This window comes from Bidens hawaiensis, unplaced genomic scaffold (assembly GCF_021521415.1).
Source record: "Bidens hawaiensis isolate Kalapana, Puna unplaced genomic scaffold, B.hawaiensis_p1.1 tig00000780_1, whole genome shotgun sequence".
NCBI classification, from domain to species: domain Eukaryota; kingdom Viridiplantae; phylum Streptophyta; class Magnoliopsida; order Asterales; family Asteraceae; genus Bidens; species Bidens hawaiensis.
The window spans coordinates 1,712,236-1,735,417 of NW_027491045.1; the positions used below are offsets into that span (position 1 = coordinate 1,712,236).

Genomic DNA, 23,182 nt, shown 5'->3' on the forward strand with positions numbered 1-23,182 from the left:
AACTCCAAACCACCTCCCACGCCTTCACTTGTATACCCTGCATTAAAACTTGTACAACATCTTAAATCTAAAACTATTTATCTTAGTAAAAGTACACCCTGAACTAAACCTTAAAGCCTCACTTACACCATCATTATATGATCACATTTTATTTTATTTCTATAACCTAAACTTATCAATATTATTATTTTTATTATTATCATTATTAGTATTATTATTATTATTATTATCATTTTACCCCTTTTTCACATTTCAAGATTTACAAAAATTAAACGACTTTATTAACCAATTGGCCCAGATTTGAGATCTAATTGATGCTCAATTGCTGTAGCATGTGGATTTAAGTAAGTTTTACTTCAATTTCTTGTTTATTACTGTTGATTTTGACCCAATTGAAATTAGGGTTTTTAACTGATAAAGGTTTGATTTTTATTAGGGATTATGATTGAATTTTTGTGGGTTTTTGTTAAAATGAATTGGGTGTTTTGAATTAGTTGAATTAGTTAATATTATCATTCTAGGTTGAATCTTGTTGACTGATTATGAATATATTCATGCTTATTGTTTGATTATATTAATTAAAGATTTATAAATGTGTAAATTGTTTTATCAAATATTATCAAATAAATAGCATGATATTAGTTTGTACTTTATACAGTTACTGAATTTATAAAATTTTTAAAAATTTTAAAATTTACAGCATTTTTTGGTATAAATTTTGAATCTTTGAGATGGAATCAAACATAGAAGAAGCTATAAGAGCTAAAGAATATGCAGAGAAGCTATTTGCAGTTAAAGATTTTGTGGGTGCGAAACGGTATGCGATAAAGGCGCAAGCTTTTTGCCCAGAATTGGATGGTATTGCTCAAATGGTGGCAACTTTTGAAATATTTGCGGCTGCCGGGTCGACAGTCAACGGGGAAGTTGACTTGTATTCGGTTCTTGGAACGGATCCGTCTGCGAAAAGATCGGTGCTTAAAAAGCAATACAAATTGATGTCTTTATTGTTGGACCCGCGTCAAAACGAAACTGTCGGGGCTGGCGAGGCGTTTAAAATTGTTTCAGACGCGTGGGCGGTTTTGTCCAATAATGCGAGAAGAAGGTCGTATGATGTTAGGAGGAATAAGGGTTTGCAAGCCATGGTTGACCGGTCAAACGGGTCGTCTGGGGTTCGGACGGACACGTTTTGGACCGTGTGCACGTCTTGTCGGGTTCAGTATGAGTATCTTAGAAAATACGTTAACAAACGGCTTTCGTGTAAAAACTGTCGGGGAGTTTTCGTTGCGGTCGAGACTGGTTCGGCTCCTGTCGAGTTTTGCCCGTGGTCGTATGCAACTGATAACGGGGTCGCAAACCATTCGTACAGTGCAGCTACTTACGGGCCTCCATCGTTTCATTCTGGTAACGGGCCCAATATCACCAACAATTTGTCATTTCAGTGGAATAATAATCTTTCTTATACGGTTAATGGGGAAGTCGGAGGAGCAAAATTAAACACGAAGCAGCCTGGTAGGCCTCCCAAGAAAAGAAAGATTGAAGCGGGAGATACACGGGCCATGAACGGTGAAATGGGCTCAATAACGGAACCGGATGTGGGTGTAAGTAGTGTGCAAAACAGGTGTTATACGTTTGACCCGACTTTTGATGTTCGAAAACTGTTAATTGAAAAGGCCCGATTGGTGATTCGGGTCAAGTTAGAGGAAATAAAGTTAGCTTCAAAAGCCGAAAAGAACGTTAAAAAGACGAAAAAGACAATAACCGTTCCCGACCCCGATTTTCATGATTTTGATAAGGACAGAATAGAGGAAATGTTTAAAGCAAAACAAATATGGGCGATATACGATGAAGAAGACGGGATGCCTCGTTTATATTGTTTGATCCGACAAGTTATTTCATCAAACCCGTTTCGGGTTTACATCAGCTACTTAAGCTCAAAAACCGACACGGAATTCGGTTGCGTAAAATGGATAGAATCGGGGTTTACAAAATCTTGTGGAAGTTTTCGTGTTTTTCACTCGGATGTCGTTGACCAAGTCAACATCTTTTCTCATCTTTTGGGAAAAGAAAAAGCGGGCCGAGGCGGGTGCGTTCGAATCTACCCGAAAACCGGGGACATATGGGCGGTGTACAAAAACTGGTCCGAAAACTGGAACCGAAAGACACCGAAAGAAGTGGTTCATCAGTACGAAATGGTGGAGGTTGTTGCTGATTATTCTGACGAAGACGGGGTTTGTGTGGCTCGGTTGGTTAAGTTAGACGGGTACAAAACGGTTTACCAACGTGACACAGGTGAGGACGCGGTTTGGTGGATTCCTAAGCGGGAAATGTTGCGCCTTTCGCATCAGGTTCCGAGTTGGTTGATTGAAGGTCAAGGCGTTGACTTGCCGGATAGGTGTTGGGATCTTGATCCTGCTGCAACACCTGAAGAGCTTCTTGAGGTGAAAATGGAGGGAAAACATGCAAATGTATAGACATTAAGAGTTAAGACAGATACAGTGAAGAAGATGAAAGAATTTAGAGAGGTTAATTTGTCCATTTGACTTTAAAAAATTGTAATCTTTATTAATTTAGATGATTAAAGTTATTTTTGAACAATTTTTCTTCATGTTAATGTTACTGTTCACTCATTTACCAGACTACATTTATGATCATGAATAAGGTATCATGGTTCTTGAAAATATAGATGCATTATTAATTTGTGAGGTTTTTGATATTGGAAGTGGTTTTGGCTTTTGGCTTGTTACAATTAGTTATATCCACTAGGGCATGGATCGGTTTGGGGTGGTTTTAGGCCAAACCCATAACCATAACCAATATGTCGGTTAATAGATAACAATAACCATAACCGATCCGTTATGAGGGTTTCGGTTATTGATCGGTTAACCGTGACCAAACCAATATATAATTGAGCCTTAAAACTTAGGTACTAAAAAATAAAATAAAAATGACATGACATAGTTCAACAAAATATATAATTCTTAATATTAATAATATATATTCAAACAAACGATAAATGATTAACTTTTTAGTAAAATTAAATCATAAAGTAAAAAAAATGAGAGCGTTATTAGTTTATTATCTTCTTTAATTTTCTCCAAATTATCAATCGTGTGTCTAATTATACTCCATAAAGTCGAGAATCTTGTAAACGGGGCGGTTTGGTTTTGACGGGTTTGAAATTATCTTTAACCAAAACCTCCCCGTATTTAACGGTTTTCAAAAATTCATTAAACCGACCTAGTGGTTATGTAGGTTATCGGTTAAAATCGGTTCGGTTATCTCGGTTATGATTCAGTTAATGGTTATGGCGGTTAATTTGCACACCCCTAAATTTGTCCACAGTGTAGTTCTCACACCAACTTTAAATAACATTAGACGACAACAGATTAGTGTTGCGTGTTTATGAGCTAAAAGGAAACACAAAGAACGTGTTTGAATTAAATATGGTATCTGTCTATCAATGTGACAAATCTTATCTATAATCTTTGTAACCACAAAATAATGAAACATGACATTATCCTTTTCTTATTCTATCAAATTCTCATTGCCTTGTTAGTAGGGCGGCACCAGCGTCTCAACCCGCAAGCTACGAGCTTGCCCGAGCTCATCCCTCCCAGTGGTGGGCTGAAGTGCGAGTTCTTAAAGTCGCTCCCAGTGGTGGCTATTGGGTCCTTCCTGACATCTCACCCTAATTTGGGTTAGGGTGGGTTGAATCACGTGACACATATTAACAAGTTGTTGCGGGTATAGCGGGTTCATAACAAAATGCCCCGCCTACTCTTATTAGGATATTTTGTTAGGAAGATATAATATCAACGAACTTTAATTGATTTACATCATCCTCATAATCCATAATCAAACTGAACTGAACAATACTAACACATAACTTACAGACACACCTTTAAATATTGTTTTGATAATGAAGGTCTACTTTCTTTGTTCACGCATCTGGAGTTTTCCTTCTTGTATTCGTCTATATGCTTATGGAGCCGGTGACATTTGAATTTTCTTTTACCAACCATCATGGTGATTCGTCTGTATCAGTTGTTATGGCTTTCTCGTGCTTTATATTATTAGTTTATTAACATTTTCAATAATCAAATATGAACATCACCATTTGTCAACTCTCTCAGTCACTTCATCTCTTCTCTCTTTCACACTGTTGTGTAGGTCTTGTTATCGATATTGACCAAAATATTAAAACTACAAACACACATGTACATATATAAAGCTAACAATTAGTTCTTAAACTCGTTGTTTTCTAAACTCAATAATAATAACATAATAGATTAATAGGGCCCAATAGCATCGATAGTTCAGTTGTCCTAATAACAATTTAATGAATCTAAGCGATTAGAAAATTATTAGCTAAATAAAGGCCCAAAATAATAGTTCTACGTCACAATTAGTTTGTAATCCCTGTTTTGTACGGAGTATTTAACCCTAATTATTGCTATAATTACTTTGTTTTGTTTATTGTTATTTACGGACCGAATAAACTCTGTTTTAAATACATATTGTTTAAATGTTAATTTGAATAATTTATTTTATGTGTATTAACGTTTGTGTTTCACCAATGTTTATTCCGTACCGTAACAAACTTAACCGAATAAATGTTGTTTTTAAGTATTTTAATTTTTTACATGTTAATGTTTTTATTTCTACAGATTTAGTTTTTTGGTTTAATTATGGTATAATTCGAAATCATATTAGTGCACCGTAGGGGTGTTCAAAAAGCTCGTGGCTCGCTCAAAAATAGCTCGAAAAAGCTCGATTCTAAATGAGCTCGGCTCTACTCGGCTTGATTTCTGAACGAGCCGAGCTCGAGCCAGGGTCAGCTCGGCTCGTGGCTCGGTTTTGGCTCGACTCGTTAGCTCGGCTCGTTGGATCATTTAGATTAAACCCTAAATTTTAATATCTATATATAATAATATCATACTTATACATATATTATGTCACTCGATACATATAACCTTATAAAGAATAACGAAAATAAAACATATAAAGTTCTAATTATTAATTTTTTATAATATGTATGTTAAAATCATATTTTTTTTATCTTTTATATATCAAAATTTGTAAAAAGAAATTAAAAAATTTATAAATAAGAAATAAAAAAATTCAAAAAAAATAAAGGAGTCTGGCTCGACGAGCTCGAGCTCGGCTCGAGCTTTAAACGAGCCGAGCTCGAGCTCGATTTTTTAGCTCGATAAAGAAAATGAGCCGAGCTCGAACCAGCTCGATTCAGTTCGAGCTCGAGCTCGAGCACACTATGGCTCGGCTCGACTCGGCTCATTTACAGCCCTAGTGCACCGCTGCATACGATGGGCACATAAACAGATTCAGCATGCCCAACGCAGCGCGCCGGGTTTAACACTATATAACAAACCACAAATAAATAATAAAGAGATAAGTGAAGGAAATTCCATCCCACATTGGTGGAGGAAAGAAATGGATTAAAGTACCACCATAGTATAAATAGGTTTGTAAGTTCTTGTCTTACATCGCTAAATTACAAAACTAGTGAGCACTTTATAAGAAAGAAAATTCCTATGTTAATATTCTTATAAGACATATCACACCCAGTGGTCCTAGCGGAGGTTGCGAAGCAGCCGAACGCGAACGCGCACGGGCTCGGACGAAGTGCGAATGGCGCAATGTGGCGCTTTGATGACGCACTTTGCACGCTCGCATCCCCGCGAGCCGCATTAAGGGCCGCCTTAGTATTTTTGTTGGGAATTAAGATTTTTAAAAAAATCCTTCCATCGCGATATGTGACAGGTTTAGATTAGCCTCATCGCGTAGCACGATGACATGTAACCTTATCCAAATATATGGCAGCGTAGCGATACGCGATGAGCTGATATAGCTACCTATCGCGTACCGTGACGTGGAGGTTACGCAGACGAGACACGTCACTTGCCACGTGGCGTGCCACGTAGCAAGCCTAGGTCTAACTCAGCAAAGCTATAAGATGCTTCGCGATACGCGGCGCCTTTGCCTATGGCCATCGCGTATCGCGACGGGCTTCAGAAACTGCTATAAATAAATTGGTAACGGGACATTCATTCCTTGCTCAAAATCTTTCTTTCCCTCTCTGAATTCACACACACATATATTAATATATATATTAAGAGTATAATACCGAGTTGTCGTAGCAATATCTATCCGATCGAAAGAAACTAATATACACGCATCCAAAAGCTCTACCTATAAAGGTAAGACATTGTGTCATCGTGTAAAGTTTCTACTTTCGTGATTATTGTTATGATTATTGGTTTTATACATATCTAATTACGCTACATTGTGTTTATCCTAGGTGCTTAATATCAGCATGTGTTATTTAATTGTAAATTTACAAGGTGAGACATTCGAATTTTTGTACAACTCACTTTTGCGTGAGACAACTGTTTTTCCAACACTGTCATGATTATTTCAAAACTTATAAAACTCATGGTAGATGGTTTAAATGTTTTCAAATATATTTATAAAGTATTTAAATACATTACAGTGATTAAGTCTCTATAGACTTACGGGATGGTTACTACTGGTATAGTGGGGTTTTGTATACAAGGCTTGCCTACTGGGCTATTACACATTACTTATTGGAAAAGTGTTATCCAATAAGTAATATGACCACAATCATAGATACGGTCGAGTGACAAGTACCGTTCGGTAATTTGTAAGCAGACAGGTGTAAAAACATCTTAATGCTGTAACTGTAAAATGTGTCATTTACAAATGAATGTACTCACCAGTATTTTCTTGCTGATCAAATATTTTAAACATGTTTTAGGTGACTTGTTAGAGACAAATAAATGATGCTTGCGGGCTTCCAGCTTAAATAAGTGGCTTGTCACCAGAATAAAGAAACGTGTTTTGTAAATTATGGTTTATCCCTATAAAACTTATGTTTGTATCAAAAGGGATTACATTCCCAGTTTATTATAATAACAATCGTGGTGTTTTTATAACTCTGATTATTTTTCCTAACTACGGTTCTGATGAAATTTTCCGTTGCAAAATAATTTAATAAACACCGATACCACCAATCAATGTTCACAGCTTCCCACCTAGGGCAAAGGGGTCAGGGGCTGTGACACACTAGTTATATACAAAGGCCATTTTTTAGTACATGTTTTAGAGCATTCTCAGCCCATTCCCTACCGTATATCCATATATATCATATAATTACACTAAAAATCATTGTATTTTTTCTCTCATGTTTAATTAAATAATACATTTTATACATTTATCATTATATTTTCTCTCACTCCTACTCAAAATCACTTTAACAAAATATAAAAAATTATACGGTATGTAAAGTGAATCCCAAATTTAACTTTCCCATATAACATTTTCTCTCTCTTCTAATCACAACCACTCATAACCATATCATATAATCTACAAATTTCTCTCACATTATTTTAGGGAACGGGTTGAGAATGCTCTTAGGCGTTTGAAATTTTAAAGACGGGATCGACATGTGTTGGTATAACGACACAAGAAATATAGAAATATAATATTATCAGTTTGGATAAAAAACGAAAGCAAAGGGGGCAAAATATAAATAACTTGAACTTACTCCACTCCATAGATCATCCTTCCTTCCTTTATAAAACCCCAAATCAACTTCATCGGGATTTCACGTTTCCGGCAACCGATCCCGGAGCATATTCCGTTAACTTTCACAACACAGCAACGAAGTTTCGTGCTGTAGATTCAATTCTCCACACAATCTTTTGGTTTAATTGAGAAATTTAGTAATCTGTAAACTCTAGGGTTTCGTTATGGGGCGTTCACGAGCAGTTAATCACTCAACAGAAGAAGATTCAAATCAAAGGTATACATATTATTAATTCATTCATTCTAAATCACTATTTATAATTTACTTATTTAACTGCTTCTATTTAGCCATAGTTTTGATAAATAATAATCAGGGCTGTAATCGAGCCGCGTTAGCTTTATCGAGCTGTAAAATCAAGCTCCAGCTCGGCTCGTTTAAAGCGCGAGCTATGTTATTTATTTTTTAATACTGGTATTGATATATAAGGTTTGGATCAAATACAAATTAAGTTAACGTGCTAATTATGAGAATCAAGTAGTGTAATTATATATACAAAATAGTGTAATTACACTACGATTTAATTGCACAATTACACTACTTGATTCACATAGCTAGCACGTTAATTTTATTTGTACGTTAACTTACCCCTTGACATATAAACAATTAAAATACATTTTTAACATAAATTTATAATAAATCTATAGACTAGTGCATTTATAACATTATATGTTATATTTTTGTTTTTTTATTACAATGTTTTAAACTTCGAGTAACATAAAATATGTATTATTTTTATTTTTATTATTTTGTATGCTGCTATTATTATTATTATTATTATATTCAAATATAGGGTTTAACACAAACGAGCCAATGAACCTAGTGAGCGAGCCGAACCAACCCTGGCTTGAGTTTGGCTCGTATAGAAATCGAGCAGAGCCGGCTTGTTTAGATTCGAGCTATTTTCAAGCCGAGTTTTTTCTGAGCGAGCCACAGACTTTTTAAACGCCCCTAGTTTTGAAATTGACGAAAATTAAGGGCAATTTTGTTACTTTTTGATAATGACTAATCTGAATTCAGTTCTTGAATATGTTGTATGATGCTTCCATAATTTATTTGTGAAGTTGTTAATTGTTAGGGGATATCTGTGCATTTGTGTGAGCACATTTACTACTTAGGTTTTAATTGTGTTCATCATTTGTCCCTTTAGTGTTAATGTGTTATGAGTAAATACGATATGATTTTTTAAATTAATGGTTTTACAAGTGTTTAAGATGTATAATTTACTGCAATCTCGTGATAATCTTGATAAATGAACCTAATTGTATGATAAAATAGTTTCTGAAGTAGTAGTAATCTAGTGAATGTTCACGGTAATTATGCTGATAATATAATGTATAAGTAGTAACAAATTACACTATACTTATTCAAATGAAAGGCTGTTATGATGTTAATCCCAAATTTATATTCAACCCCATTGCAGAATACTTGTTGACATGTGTAAATTTGATAGTGTATATCTCTGTGATAGAGCAGATTGAATGGGAGTAATGGGTGAAAAATAATTTATAGAGTTATTTTACATGAATGGTCCATGTGAAGGTAAAAGAGATGTGCAACGAACACATGTAGGTAATTAAATAAAGTAAAAGAAGAATGAACATCAGACTGTTATTAAGCCTATTTTGTAATGAGTCTTAGTTCCAACTCTTTCATTGTCATTTCTCAAGACATCTTCAACTCTCACGCCATCATAATGGTTGTGCGTCTTTCGGCCACAAATTAATTCCACCACCTTGTTGATGCACTCAATGACAACGACCATATTGAAGAACAACTTGATGATTGTGAACTCCAAATGGGAGGAACTCACGAACCGAATGGTGATGAATTCGAGATGAACACGACTTACAATTAAATCGCTTTGTTTGTGTCTTTTGTGAAAACACCGGTTTCGGGTGAACACATTTGAATGATGCCAGTATCATCCAATTGTGTCCATTCGGTATCAATTATTTCATGAGAGACGTAGACAAAAGTGATTTTAATCGAAGCTGTGTTCATCCCACAATTATTAGGTTTGTAAGATCGTTCTGGTTGAAGTTCATAATCACGTTTTTCAACACGGGCGTTTCATTGTGTTTATCAACAATGTGGTGAACTAAATTTGTGTTCATAGGACGGACAACCATCATGATGAAATGAGAGTGGATGATGTCATAAGAAGTGACAATGAAACAACCAGAACCAAGACCCATTGCAATAGAGCCTTGAAACTGTTCTTTCTTTAATTAACTACATATGTTTGTTGCACATCTGTTTTATAATAACTGTAATTTTTGAAGATAAAATCTACAATATAGACATTACCAAACAGACCATTTGTGTAATTAACTCTTAAGTAAAAAGATGCTCAATATCTGTTATCTTATAGTTATTGGAGCTAAATGGCTCAATAATACCTAGAAGCTTTCAGTAAGCTAATGTATGTTTTAATTACATGATGAAAAATTATTTATTTGAATGATGTCAGATTTGAATGTATTGAATCAAATTCAACACTTTTGTAATTGGAAAATACATGAAGGTAGTCTTGAATGACAGAGAAAAACAAATTTTTAGAGTGGAAAAAAAATGTGACAATCGCCACTAATTTTGTATGTGTTTTCCTAATTATTATTTAACTGCATGTAGGCCCGTAAGCAAACCTAACCCTCATTGAACCGTTCAGCAAGAAGTTCGTTCTTTTAGCAAACAAACATGAACACAACTTTTTTTTTTCCATTTAATTAAACGAACGAACATGAACACGTCTTGTTTGTTCATTTATGTCCGTTTATGTTCGATCATTTACGCTCGGTTATGTTCATTCGTTTATATCCGTTCATTTGTGTTGTTCCTTTGAATATTGGTTCAAATATATCTATTACTAATTTTAATTTAAAATCAGTATGAATTTTTTATTTGAAAACCCTTTATTGGATATCTTTGTTTACTTTTGAACTATTGGATGTAATGATCATGTTTTATCAGACTTTAACTTGGGAATGTTCGTTCATTTATGTGCGTTAATCCTTCACCTAGAATATTTACAAACGAACATAATTGGACACATTCATTTTCTTAACGAACAAACATGAACAAGAAAGTCAGTTCATTTGGTTCGTTTACACTCCTAGTTGCATGCTCTTATCATTACATGCTACTTCTCATTCCTTTGAAGATTTAACCTCGTTATACATCTTCCCTAGTTGTTTATCGAGTGCATCAGCCTAGTAATCTTGTTATAATAGATTTTGTTGCAAAGTAGCTTCATTTTTATGGTTACTTACATCTTGTTATTGATTTTGTTACCCCTTGAATTTTCTAATTGTTGTCAATGCATTTCATTTGAACATTTCTAAGCTTGTGGTTACTTTTGCATATTATTCAGCCGATCAAAGAGAAAGCGAACGACCTCAAATTTAGAGAATCTAGAGGCTGCAACTCCAGGTTTCTTATTATGGAATACACACCCCCTGCTCGGTTATTTTATTATAAACTCGATTATTCTTTCTCTTAATATAACAGGCCAAGGGATTATTAGTGAAGGGAAAAAGGCTTTGTACCATTGTAACTACTGCAACAAGGACATTTCAGGAAAGATTCGAATCAAATGTGCTTGCTGTTCTGACTTTGACCTTTGTGTCGAGTGTTTTTCTGTTGGAGCCGAGGTTTATCCGCATAAAAGCAATCATCCATACCGTGTTATGGTAACTAACCTTATTAATTTATTACCATGTTTTGACATTACTCATATCTTAAAAGTTGCTTTCTTTACACAGGATAATCTTTCATTTCCCCTCTTTTGTTCTGACTGGAATGCAGATGAAGAGATATTGCTACTCGAGGTATTTTTTTTAATACTGATATATTTATGAAACAACAAAATATATGCTAATAGTTTTTTATTGCAGGGTATAGAAATGTATGGGCTGGCGAATTGGAACGAGGTTGCTGAACATGTTGGAACCAAAAGCAAATCACATTGTATTGAACATTACAATACCATATACATGAACTCACCTTGTTTTCCACTTCCGGTATAACAACTGTTTCATGTTCTTTTTTGTTCTGTAATATCGAATTTTTAGCACTCGTCATATTAATTATGTGCTGTGTTTGTGTTATTAACTTATTTTCTTTACAGGATATGTCTCATGTTATGGGAAAGAATCGAGAAGAACTCCTTGCAATGGCCCGAGGTTATTCATCACGTTCAAGTTTATTAATTTTTATACAAGAAAATTGTGCAAATGGTCCATGTGATTTGACCATATTGCAAGTTTGGTCCCCCAGATTTTGGAAAATGCAAGCTTAGTCTTAACCTTGCGATTTTCTCTTTTTATATTGCATAACGAACTCCTATCACATATGATTGATTGATTTTCTAAATTGCTTCAGAAAACCCGACTGAAAGTGAACTCTCTGTGAAAGAGGAATCTCCATTTTCCGCGAGAATAAAGTATATCATCATACTTCCAAAACCGTAATTTACACTAATGAAAATTAATTTTTTTCCAACTTTAATTTTGTAATATTATTTGGTTAGGGTTGAAGAATCAAGAAAAGAAGGTTCGGTTGGAGGTTCGAGCATTGTTAACGCATCAACCGGAGCAGGTAAGAGAACATCAAGCGTTGTTCAAAGTGGCGATGGGATCAAAATAGAAGGTGGGTCCCGGATTACAGTTATATCTAGATGAATGACCAATTACACACCAATCCGGGATCAAAATATAATTATGGTTTTGTGATGTTAGTTCCAGATTCTCATACGGACCGCAGTTTTGGAGGGAAGAAGCTGAGGGCGTCAGCAGAAGAAGGGCCTTCAGTGACGGAAATAAGTGGATATAACTTCAAGAGGCAAGAATTTGAAGTTGAATATGACAATGATGCTGAACAGTTGTTAGCAGATATGGAGTTTAAGGATACTGATACGGATCCTGAACGGGAACTTAAACTGCGTGTCTTGCGTATATACTCAAAAAGGTCAACCAGCAGTCAACGCTTCTTACTTTCTTCCTGTTTCAGTTGAATATAAACAAATTTTATATATTTACATGGATGATCCTTGTAGTTTGGCCATATTGCAACTTTAGCCCCCATGTTTCAGAATTACAACTCTACCACAGGGACCATTCGTGTAACTAATTCTTCTGTTTTTTTAATAATTCAATTACTGCTAGCAGGCTAGACGAGAGGAAACGCCGAAAAGACTTCATTCTAGAACGAAACTTACTTTATGGCGACCCGTTCGAGCAGGGCCTTTCAGTTGAAGAAAAAGAAATATATCGTCGCTATCGGGTGTTCATGCGGTTCCACACGAAAGAAGAACATGAGGAGTTGCTGAAAACCGTCATTGAAGAACACAGAATCAGAAAACGAATAGAGGATCTTCAGGTTATTGTTTATTTACATTATTTGTGTCGGTTTGATTACTATTATTTATTTGTTAGTATTGATGTTAATATACATGTTCAGGAAGCCCGAGCTGCTGGTTGTAGATCATCTGCAGATGCTGAAAGATTCATTGAAAACAAGAGAAAGAAAGAAGCTGAAGAGAGTGCACGCGCGTTAAAGGATATTATGCCGCCTGGTCCTAGCGGTAAATTCTTGCAACGAGCCAATCATATCAAAGGGGATCTTGATACTGGCGGTCTAGCTATAGCTAGTTTGGATGATTGGGATGTGACCGGGCATTTGGGTGCTGATTTGCTCTCGGAAGCTGTAAGTTTACTGATCATTTTTGCTTCTTTGGATTGAAGTGCTGGGTGTCTATAATGTTTTTGGTTATATTTATAATTTGTGTAGGAGAAACGGTTGTGTTCGGAGATGAAGGTGCTTCCTGCGCATTATTTGAGCATGTTGGAGAAGCTTAGCATAGAGGTTATGAATGGTCACATAAGCCAAAAGTCTGATGCGCATCGGTTGTTTAGTGTTTATCCGAACAAGGTGGATAGGGTGTATGACATGCTTTTAAAGAAGGGGATCGGTCAACCGTGAACCGTTTGACCATGTTGGGTGCTGTTTGTGGGTATTGACTAGATCTGTTTTATGCAAACTATTAGTTGACTGTTTGATGCAGTGCATAGTGCAAACTTGTTCTGAACCCTTAGTTATTAGCTGGTCACTTGGTGTAAGTAATATAAGGTGTTTTTAAAGTTATTGTAAGACTCGGTTAAGACATTGTTGACATGGGAGTTTATTCACGAGTCCTATGGTTGGATCATCGGTTAAAAAAGCATTTACTTCAACACCATTAGCTATTACTTGGTAATGGTATGACCATGCATTTTATAATAAAACATTTGAAATTTCTTGAGAAAACCCAATTAGAAAGAACAATGCATACAGACTATATTGTGTTTTGAGTGTGAAGAGGTTACATTTTTGATATATTGGATATGTATATAAGGCATTCTTCGGATAATTCAACCCGAAGCAATTGGATGTCTAATTTGGACCTATTTGACATGACATATCAATAGAATATGGGCGTACCATTTGTCCCGGAACGAGTGCAGAAACATCTCACTCTAAGAGGGAGGCAGATGTTATGTGACTACGTGAGACGTCTTTTGGACCATAGGGGCAACATGGTGCGGATAAAATAACGTACTCTGGAAACATCATAACAACTAACAACTTGTGATAGTGATTGACTTAAAATGGCTCATATTGTAACAAACTAGGACAGCGACTGTTTCGAAAGAGGGACCACCATGAGAGAATGAGCCCCATGAGCATTTAGAAGGTATAAATACCTCATTTTGTTAACAATGATGAGATACGTTGAAGTGATATGATGTTTAATCACAATCAAACATAATCGAATTCACGGATCACTCACTTGGTTCATTTGATAATCAAAGTAATAACGAGATTACAACCGAAGAAATCAACACTAAGAAAAGAAGATGAGAAGAACATATATTAGAGTCGGGGGATGAGAGAAGATCCAACACACACATATATCGTATTCCTTTTTTCCTACTTGCTCTCTTTTACTCGTTTATCCTACGACATTCCTAATTCATTTCCATTTTGGGCCGCCTTAATCAGGCTGGTTGGGCTCGAGTCCGGTTCATACATAAGTTTACATCAATGGTTACTTTCACTCTATCTAAGCTCTCAAGTCACAACTACTTTCAATGATTCTCACGCTCGAGGGTGGTTGGAGAGAATACTCTTATCTGTTTCTAACGAGCTTAATTGTTGTTTGGTTTTGAAGGGAATTTATCATCATATTAAGCTAATCAAACTCGGTATCATCTTGTGCTAATTCTTGAAGCTTGAGTATATGGGCAACGTGTAATAGGAGACAATATAGGCTTGGCCGGTTACAAAACACATCTTGACAGCCATTTGATTATAAGTTATTAGATAAATGATTTTCATGCATTTACACTAAATGATTACTTAGAAAGTTTATATATATCTGAATGTTACAATAATCCTTAACACCATATGTGAAGATTAAGCTTATTCTAAACATCATTATGATGTTAATAATGGACCCAAACTTATGTGTGATTTTTACATCTCAACGTGAGCGTTCAATTTTTCAGTCATCTATATTATTTTAAGCTATTAATTTGGTTGAGGTTAGGGTTAGCAATGGGCCGGGTATTGGTAATATGGTCCATGTGGTTTGACCATTTTACCCATCGGGTATTGGGTATACTTGTTGGGACTTTCAAGTACATTTTTTAATTATTATAACTATTTTATACATTTTATTCATACACCAATTATTACAAATTTAACTATAATACACTCCATATATAGAAGCGTGACAATAAATAAATAATATCATTATAAATTTTATATAATTTATTTTATATATATATATATATATATATGCTTCACAACCTATAAAATACAAAGAATTTTTCTGGTATATAATTCGGGTAAACCGGTATGTGTTTTCGGGTAATCAGGCATCATCTAATTCCATACTCGGCTCGTACCCGCGAAAAATTTTAAAATCTTAATCTCATACCCGGCCTATACCGATCGGTTTCGGGTATACCCGTCCCATTCATTTCGGGTTTTGGGTATACCCGTCAAGCTCGGGCTTTTTTGCCATCCCTAGTTGAGTTGCAAACAAACCAAGCCAAAGCGCTGCATTACTCGTGCTCGGCTCGCTAAACTTTTCTGAAGCTCAAGCTCGGTCCGTTTTAAGTCTCTGTTTCTTGGCTTGAGCATGGGTTGTATAGTTCTTCTAACTAATACATAGATGTCCGAAATAACTATACCTTAAAAATACACAATACTCATTAAAACTCAACGAACCTTAATAATATTTACATACAATCCCCGACTCATTTAAAACTCCAGTCGATCAAATCTCGAATAACTAACGAGCAGCCAAACTCTTTTAGACCAAACTTTATATTATACAAACTTTACAAAAATCGCATCTCATCATCCAACCGTCCAAACTACCACTACCATCCACCGTCCACACACCCGCCACGTCACACTCCACTTATCCACAAAACAAACGGCTCTCCCACCTCCACGTGTCATCAACAAACGCGTTATCTCCACTCCAATCCAACGGACCACACCACTCCACTCCCACCATTTCGCGCCAACCAACCACACTCTCCATGGCGGATTCCGACAACGAGTCAGGCGGCGGCGGCGGCCACAACACCGGCGAGTTATCCGCGCGTGAACAGGACCGGTTCCTGCCTATCGCTAACGTGAGCCGCATCATGAAGAAGGCGTTACCGGCGAACGCGAAGATATCAAAGGACGCGAAGGAAACTGTTCAGGAGTGTGTATCGGAGTTTATAAGCTTTATTACCGGTGAAGCTTCCGATAAGTGTCTGCGAGAGAAACGGAAGACGATTAACGGCGATGATTTGCTTTGGGGAATGACGACGTTAGGGTTTGAGGAGTATATTGAACCGTTGAAGACGTATTTATCGAAGTATCGTGAAATGGAAGGTGAGAAGATGACTACCGGACGTCCGGGAGAGAAGGACGGTTCGTTCGATGGTTCCGCCGGAGGTGCCGCCGTGCACGGCGGCGGCGTCGGTGGTGGTGGATATAATGTGATGTACGGAGGGTATCAGAATCAAGTGTATAATAATAATAATAATAATAATAATAATAATAATAATAATAATAATAATAATCAGCAAAGTGTATAATACGGGTTTGGGTAGTCCGACGGGGAGGTCGGGTGGGTCATCTTTTAAGCCGGGTAGGTGATATGATATTAATGTTTAGGGGAATTAATTATTTTTAAGGTGATATTTTTAATATTCTAATTGGCTTTTTGTTTTTATAATTTCTGATTAGTGATTGACATGTGGGTTTTTGGATTTTAGAATATGGTTTTAGCTTTTGTATTTATGGTTGTTTATTTTTATCTCCGAATATAGGTTTTGGTTGATAATTTTATACAACTGTTTCGTTTCTAGTTTAATGTTTAACTGTTTTTTTAGTGGTCTCGTTGGCTGACTTCTCTAATCATCTTCATTTCACCTTCAGGAAACCCAACATGAATACCATATATTTTTTTTTTGTCAGACGGGACATAAACTTATCTTTTTAAGTTGAAGTCTGGGTGTCTCTTCTCAATCACATATTCTAGAATCATTACGTCTAAGTCTAACTAATTAATGAAAATGATTATAGTGTCTAGTCCAAGAAAGTTTCTGACGTGGAACTTTTTTAAGTGTAGGTGAGTTTCATAAAATCGTTTAAAATAAGTAGTAATAAATTTAGGCATGGAACACTATTATAAATTAAACAATAGATATGTAAAATCCATATAATTGTTTTCTACACGTTTTCATCTGTTAATGACGATTTGTTAAATTTTAAGACAAACGTTCTAATGAGCTGTTCCCGGTATAATAAATACAATTATTGCTCAAGTACTTCATCACCAATCCGATTACACAAGTAAAACTTCGGTACTTATATTATAAAAAAACATTTTAAGAGAAAACGTAAATAAGTAAAACAATAAATACACCGATGGATATACAAGGTGTTTCTCTTTTACAACTATCAAATTTACAAAACTTGATACATTCATACACCACTCTTCAAATTAGCAAATAATTATCTGCTTCATATAATTGCGGTGGATGAGTAAAATCACAAGTCTTCTTTTAAAACCATCAACAAAGATGCATCTCGGCTAACCTTTGCATATTAGCGTACCAACGATATGAACTCAAACTTCTCACACTATGAAGTTATTCAAACATGACCAGATGGGCAATAGGCAACGAACTGCGTCAAAATCAACTGAGGCCAAGATAGCATGACCACATTTTCCATATAAAGATCTAACATATATATTACCATATGGAACAAGTAAAACAAGCTTTTGACATCTTGTCATTCAAACAATACTTACCCACACATCTGGCTTTGAGAACTACTAGCTTTTTAATACCGGCACATAAGTTCAAAACAAGGTATTACCAACTAAACACCAAAATTCCAAAAAATAACAGATGCATAAAATAATCCAAGATTGCATAAATAACATAGCATCAATTGTCAATCAAACAACCTACAAAAGTTGTAACACATAGAACATTCATCCAAAATGCAAATAGACTGCAAAACATAGAAGAAACCAAACACTCTACAGCCTCCTTCCTCTTCTACCACTCTTCCTACGAGTGCTATCAGTTGGAATCGGTGTCACATCCTCTGCACCAATCAAATTACACAACTTTTCATCATCTACCAATAATACAAATTCTATATTTATGTTTATTAAAAAAAAGTGCTAAAATGTCTTACCAATGCGACCAATTTTCATCCCAGAACGAGCAAGAGCTCTTAGAGCGGACTGAGCACCTGGACCTGGTGTCTTGGTCTTGTTTCCACCAGTAGCCCGTAACTTAATGTGAAGAGCATTGATACCAAGCTCCTGTTAGCCAAAAAATAAAAACCTTACACAAGTTAAATAATATAAAAGCTAATATATTTTATACCAAAAAATATTTTTTTAAACGTAAAAACCTTGCATCTGGTAGTAACATCTTGTGCTGCAAGCATAGCTGCATATGGAGATGATTCATCTCTATCAGCCTTCACCTTCATGCCACCTGACAAAAACAAATAAGATGTTAATATAATATTATAACAATAATAATAAAAACAAAGTTGAATATCATACCGGTAATTCGGACCATGGTTTCTCTGCCAGAAAGATCAGTCACATGCTGAGGTAGGTATAAAAATACATAAGTCATCAAAGCAACATAAAAGCTACCGATTTCAAATATATATATATATATATATATATGATACACAAGTAAAAAATTACAATGAAAGTATCATTGAAAGATGCAAAAATATGTGCCACGCCAAACACAAGCTCTCCTTCACGAGTAGCCGGTCCAAGAGTGACATTGTCTTCCTTGGGCTCTCTGACCTTCCTCTTTGACTAACAAAAATATAAAAAAAATAATACAAGTTAATAAAAAAGATAAGTGAGCAAAAAAGTTTCAAAATATACAAAAAAACTAATAAAACTGCAAAAAAACTAATAAAACTGTGATCACATATAAAAAAATAAGTACAAATGTAGGATGATTTCATAAGGTCATATAATTTAAATACAGTTTGTTAATTAATAATACAGAAGAACAAAACTTAGCATTAACAATTACAAAACATTTACTACTATGTAATGCTAACTAGATGACATATACAAATTGACACATCACAATTATCCTCAACAACACTATTTATTTTGTTTGGTTAAATATTAAACTATTACAACAATTCATGTTCCTAACAATCAAAGCATCTATGAAATATAAATTCAACCACCAAAATCAAATACCAAAATATTATCCATAGGCAGTTTTGAGATCAAATCATCCAATTTTCTAGGTGTTGATAGCTGACTAAAGCATTTATGATAAATAACATGTACCAAATCCTAACACTTGCATTGACTGAATTTATAATGAGCTATAAAATGGTTATATTGTATAGGCAGCTAGCAATTAAAAGTTGAATCGATCAATTGGATTAATCGAACCGATACATGTAAACTATAAGCTGATCTACGATTTGTGCATTCTCGATGAGATGATGAATATGTCTGTAATTAGAAAAGATGTTATAGAGTATTACCATGGTTGTTGACGGCGGGCAGCTGCTGCTTCTTCTTCTCTGGTTTGCTGAAAATTGATGTTAAACCGTTAATAATTAGGTTTTATAGGATTAGGGTTTCACTGTGTGTGGGCTATTCATAGAGCCCAATAAGGTTTTAGTTCATTTGGGTTCTGGCCAGACAATACTCCGTGGGCTTTTCTAAGATGCAATTGACAAAACTGTTTTTTAACCCAGGCCCAACGGTGTTCTTTCCCTTAGAAGGTCGAGGATTCAAATCATGATACAAGCAGATTAGGTGGATTTAGGAATAGTTTAGCTAGTTACTAGTTAAACTGTTCTGGATTTAGTCAATAATTCAAATCGATACAAACTTGTTTTGAATGAAAATATTTTGAATCGACAGAGAACGATAGGGGTCGGATTGAAACAGGTTTCAAGTTGGTTTTTTCTAATTAAAAAAATAAAATAAAAGTTGCAATACTTTCTTTAACCTAAAAAAATGGAAACAAAACATTTGTAATTGAAAATAGGCATCGATGTTGTTGACGTTTTGGCACTCTTTTCGGGTATTTATAATGGGTAACTTTGTATAATAGTATTCAGTTTGTCAGTTGTTCCAATAAGTCACTTAGCCCAAATAGTAAACAAATTGCTAGTTATAATTTAATTTGGTTTTAACTTTTCATTTTATGGTTTTATTATACACCAATAGAAAATTGTTACTAACGATTTCGACTCATTGTTTAACATAAAAACCTATCAAAGGCATTTTGGAAGAATTTTATGTGGAGAAGTTGTAAACAAATAATCCAATGTTTTTAGCATTACATTCTTAATTCTGGACTTATTATATCAATTAATACGAACAACACTGATATTTTATGGCAACTCTTCATGACTCTTTCAATATTACTAAGAACGAAAACCATTCTATAAATAATGACCCTACACCTCTATTTACACTAACCTAAACTCATTTCCTATTCCAACTCTAATTCATTATAATACTCAAAACACATAATAAACATTATATTTTATCTCTAACTCTAATAATCTTCTCCTAACAATAAATTAATCATTTATTTTATTTTCCAATCCTTATATTCATTTATCTTTATCGATTGACCCATTATACTTCTTGATTGTTCATATGTAACCTTGTTCATATGTTAAATCAAGATTATATCCTTAACTTGATAATTTCATATTTACAATTACCGGATTAGAAACAAGGAAGTCAAAATTGAAAAATGAATGGTCAATTTTGGGTCAAAACTCAAGAAAAACACAAGGGTAAATAAACCTTTGTGGTGTGAAAAACAGGAATTATAGCAGCCATATAATCCCAACAAAAAAGAGCAAAAAATGGGCATCCTAATAATAATAATAATAATAATAATAATATCCATCTTCTTCCAACATTTTCATCTTGATGTTCCTTAATCTCCCAAAACATCCACCTTGTTTCATCCAATCTACAAAACATGTCAACAGACAACAAGATCATGGCTGCACACCTTAAAATTGATATGCAAGAACTCTCTCTAGAAGATGACACACCAACTTCCCCAAGGAAATCATCAGCCACCAAGATCACCTGCATGTGTGCACCCACCAACCACCCCGGTTCCTTCCGATGCCGCCACCACCGCACCGCTTCCGTCGGCTCAAACCTCTCCGAGTTAGGAAACCGACGAACCGCCTCCGTTGGTGCCAATCTTCACCAGTTAGGTAACAGTAATAATAACACCAAAACACCCAAAAAATCTAGGGAATGTTGATAATTTTGTATGTGTATTAAACATTTAAAATATATGTAATTAATTCATTCATTGATATCATCATCATCATCATATCGTACTCAGTTAATCCCATAGGGTCTAAGAAGGGTAAGATGTAGACAGCCTTACCTCTACCCCGTAGGAATAGACAGACTGCTTCTGGTAAGACCCGTGGCTCGATAGTAGTTTTGCATCAAGCCTCGGACATAAGGAACATAACACTCAAGCATCAGATGATTAGTGTATGCACCCTTGTCTTTCAGCTATCAACGCCACCACATGATGTCTGATTAACCTTCCGCCACTTTTAACGTTATTTTCACGAAATTAGTAAAATAACGTAAAAAATTAGTACAATTTCACTTTTGACACCCGAGGGCCCACACATATATACATTATACGCCCACACCGCAAAAATCAGTGCAATTCATTCATTAATATGTTTTGATAAAAGTTTTACAGTTTCTCAGATGCATATTGCACCGGAAACATATACACCAACACAAAGTCATAAACTAAACATGATGTCACATAATGTTTTATGTAATGTCACATTGGGCTTGTGTTTTCTTGTGTTTCTTTCGGACCGATCACGCGGTTTCGACAAAGGGGACATTTTAAGTTCCAGTAGTTTAACCATTTCTCTAGACAAGTTTTATGGAAAACATGTCCACACGAAAGTCGGTTAATATTAGCATCGGGTTGGAACTCGGTCAAGCAAACCGAGCAGTCTTGTTTTGTGGTGAACGAGAGGGAGTCGAACCGGATTGTTGGGGTTAGTCTTCTGAACTCGTCCATGAAGGTTGTTGACGGGGTTGGTTCGGGTGGTGATGTGGCTGGTTGATCGGCTGGCACACCGATCCAGACCACGTGCAAGATGGATAACAGGTTTTCTTTCATGAACGATATCGACATGGCGGTTTGACCCAGAATCATACATAGGATTCCGGCATCGGATGGGCTTGAGTATGGTGACAGACCCATGTTGGGTTTAACCTGAATTTAACACAAAAGTAATCCAAATGACTTAAGGTTAAAAAGTATTAAAATTTGCACATGATCTATCACAAATTAAAATCACTATAAATGCCTATTTAGGGGTGTAAACGAGCCGAGCCCATCAAGAGCTACTTGAATTTGGATCGGTTATAAGCTTGAAACAAGCCGAGCCTGAGCCTCATATAAAGCCCGTTTCGGTTGTTGAGTCATAACGAGCCTTGTGTATTTTTAATTTCTCTCTTTTGGACTTCTATTTTATTTCATACTGCACAACCGAGCTTTGGCTTGTTTAAGGTACTACATGAGCTCGAGGCAAGCTAAGCCTCATTTAAATTTTTTCTCAAAATAAATGAAAAAATATTAAAAAAACGCATATAAATCAATTAATAAATAATAAACGATTCGAGTTCAAACTTAAAAGCGACTCACGAGCCAAGCCCAAGCTCTCGTATGTCAAAAAGAGCCTAGTCGAGCTCGGCTTGGCTCGTTTACACGAGTCGAGCCAGAGTGGTTTTGAGGTCGAGCTCGAAATTAAATGAGGCAGCTCAGCTAAGTTCGATCTCGATTTTGAAGTTAAATAAGCCTAAGATCGAGCCAATGAGCCGAGTCATAGTTGACTTTGGCTCAGTTACAAAAATGGGCCAACTCAGCTCAGGTTGTCTCAAATCAAATAATTTTTTAGGTATTT

General features: G+C 35.4%; 4 protein-coding genes and 1 pseudogene across 6 annotated transcripts; 3 read left to right on the top strand and 2 right to left on the bottom strand.

Moving 5' to 3' along the window:
• The first annotated feature begins 207 nt into the window (after positions 1-207).
• Positions 208-2,595, top strand: LOC143537849 (uncharacterized). The gene is made up of 2 exons (XM_077031524.1): positions 208-344; positions 701-2,595. Exon 2 carries the CDS (start codon positions 732-734, stop codon positions 2,469-2,471), a length of 1,740 nt encoding a protein of 579 aa, XP_076887639.1. The 5' UTR covers positions 208-344; positions 701-731; the 3' UTR covers positions 2,472-2,595.
• A 5,002-nt stretch (positions 2,596-7,597) lies between these two features.
• On the top strand, positions 7,598-13,827 carry LOC143537860 (transcriptional adapter ADA2-like). 2 transcript variants are annotated; one of them, XM_077031535.1, is made up of 12 exons: positions 7,598-7,843; positions 10,998-11,056; positions 11,135-11,316; positions 11,389-11,454; positions 11,521-11,646; positions 11,754-11,808; positions 12,008-12,068; positions 12,156-12,274; positions 12,364-12,592; positions 12,793-13,003; positions 13,085-13,330; positions 13,415-13,827. In XM_077031535.1, exons 1-12 carry the CDS (start codon positions 7,791-7,793, stop codon positions 13,604-13,606), a joined length of 1,599 nt encoding a protein of 532 aa, XP_076887650.1. In that variant the 5' UTR covers positions 7,598-7,790; the 3' UTR covers positions 13,607-13,827. The 2 variants fall into 2 exon arrangements, with proteins under 2 accessions (XP_076887650.1, XP_076887654.1); XM_077031539.1 differs by having other exon boundaries at positions 12,370-12,592.
• Positions 13,828-16,069: 2,242 nt separating this feature from the next.
• Positions 16,070-16,947, top strand: LOC143537875 (nuclear transcription factor Y subunit B-1-like). 2 transcript variants are annotated; one of them, XM_077031552.1, is made up of 2 exons: positions 16,071-16,624; positions 16,682-16,946. In XM_077031552.1, exons 1-2 carry the CDS (start codon positions 16,219-16,221, stop codon positions 16,765-16,767), a joined length of 492 nt encoding a protein of 163 aa, XP_076887667.1. In that variant the 5' UTR covers positions 16,071-16,218; the 3' UTR covers positions 16,768-16,946. The 2 variants fall into 2 exon arrangements, with proteins under 2 accessions (XP_076887662.1, XP_076887667.1); XM_077031547.1 differs by having other exon boundaries at positions 16,070-16,947.
• Positions 16,948-18,104: 1,157 nt separating this feature from the next.
• LOC143536654 (small ribosomal subunit protein uS11x-like) lies at positions 18,105-19,807 on the bottom strand. The gene is made up of 6 exons (XM_077030595.1): positions 19,733-19,807; positions 18,915-19,034; positions 18,765-18,810; positions 18,608-18,693; positions 18,386-18,515; positions 18,105-18,292 (listed from the first exon to the last, which is right to left on the bottom strand). Exons 1-6 carry the CDS (start codon positions 19,733-19,735, stop codon positions 18,225-18,227), a joined length of 453 nt encoding a protein of 150 aa, XP_076886710.1. The 5' UTR covers positions 19,736-19,807; the 3' UTR covers positions 18,105-18,224.
• A 2,077-nt stretch (positions 19,808-21,884) lies between these two features.
• LOC143536662 (putative E3 ubiquitin-protein ligase XERICO pseudogene) lies at positions 21,885-22,979 on the bottom strand (annotated as a pseudogene).
• Between the last annotated feature and the right edge of the window lie 203 nt (positions 22,980-23,182).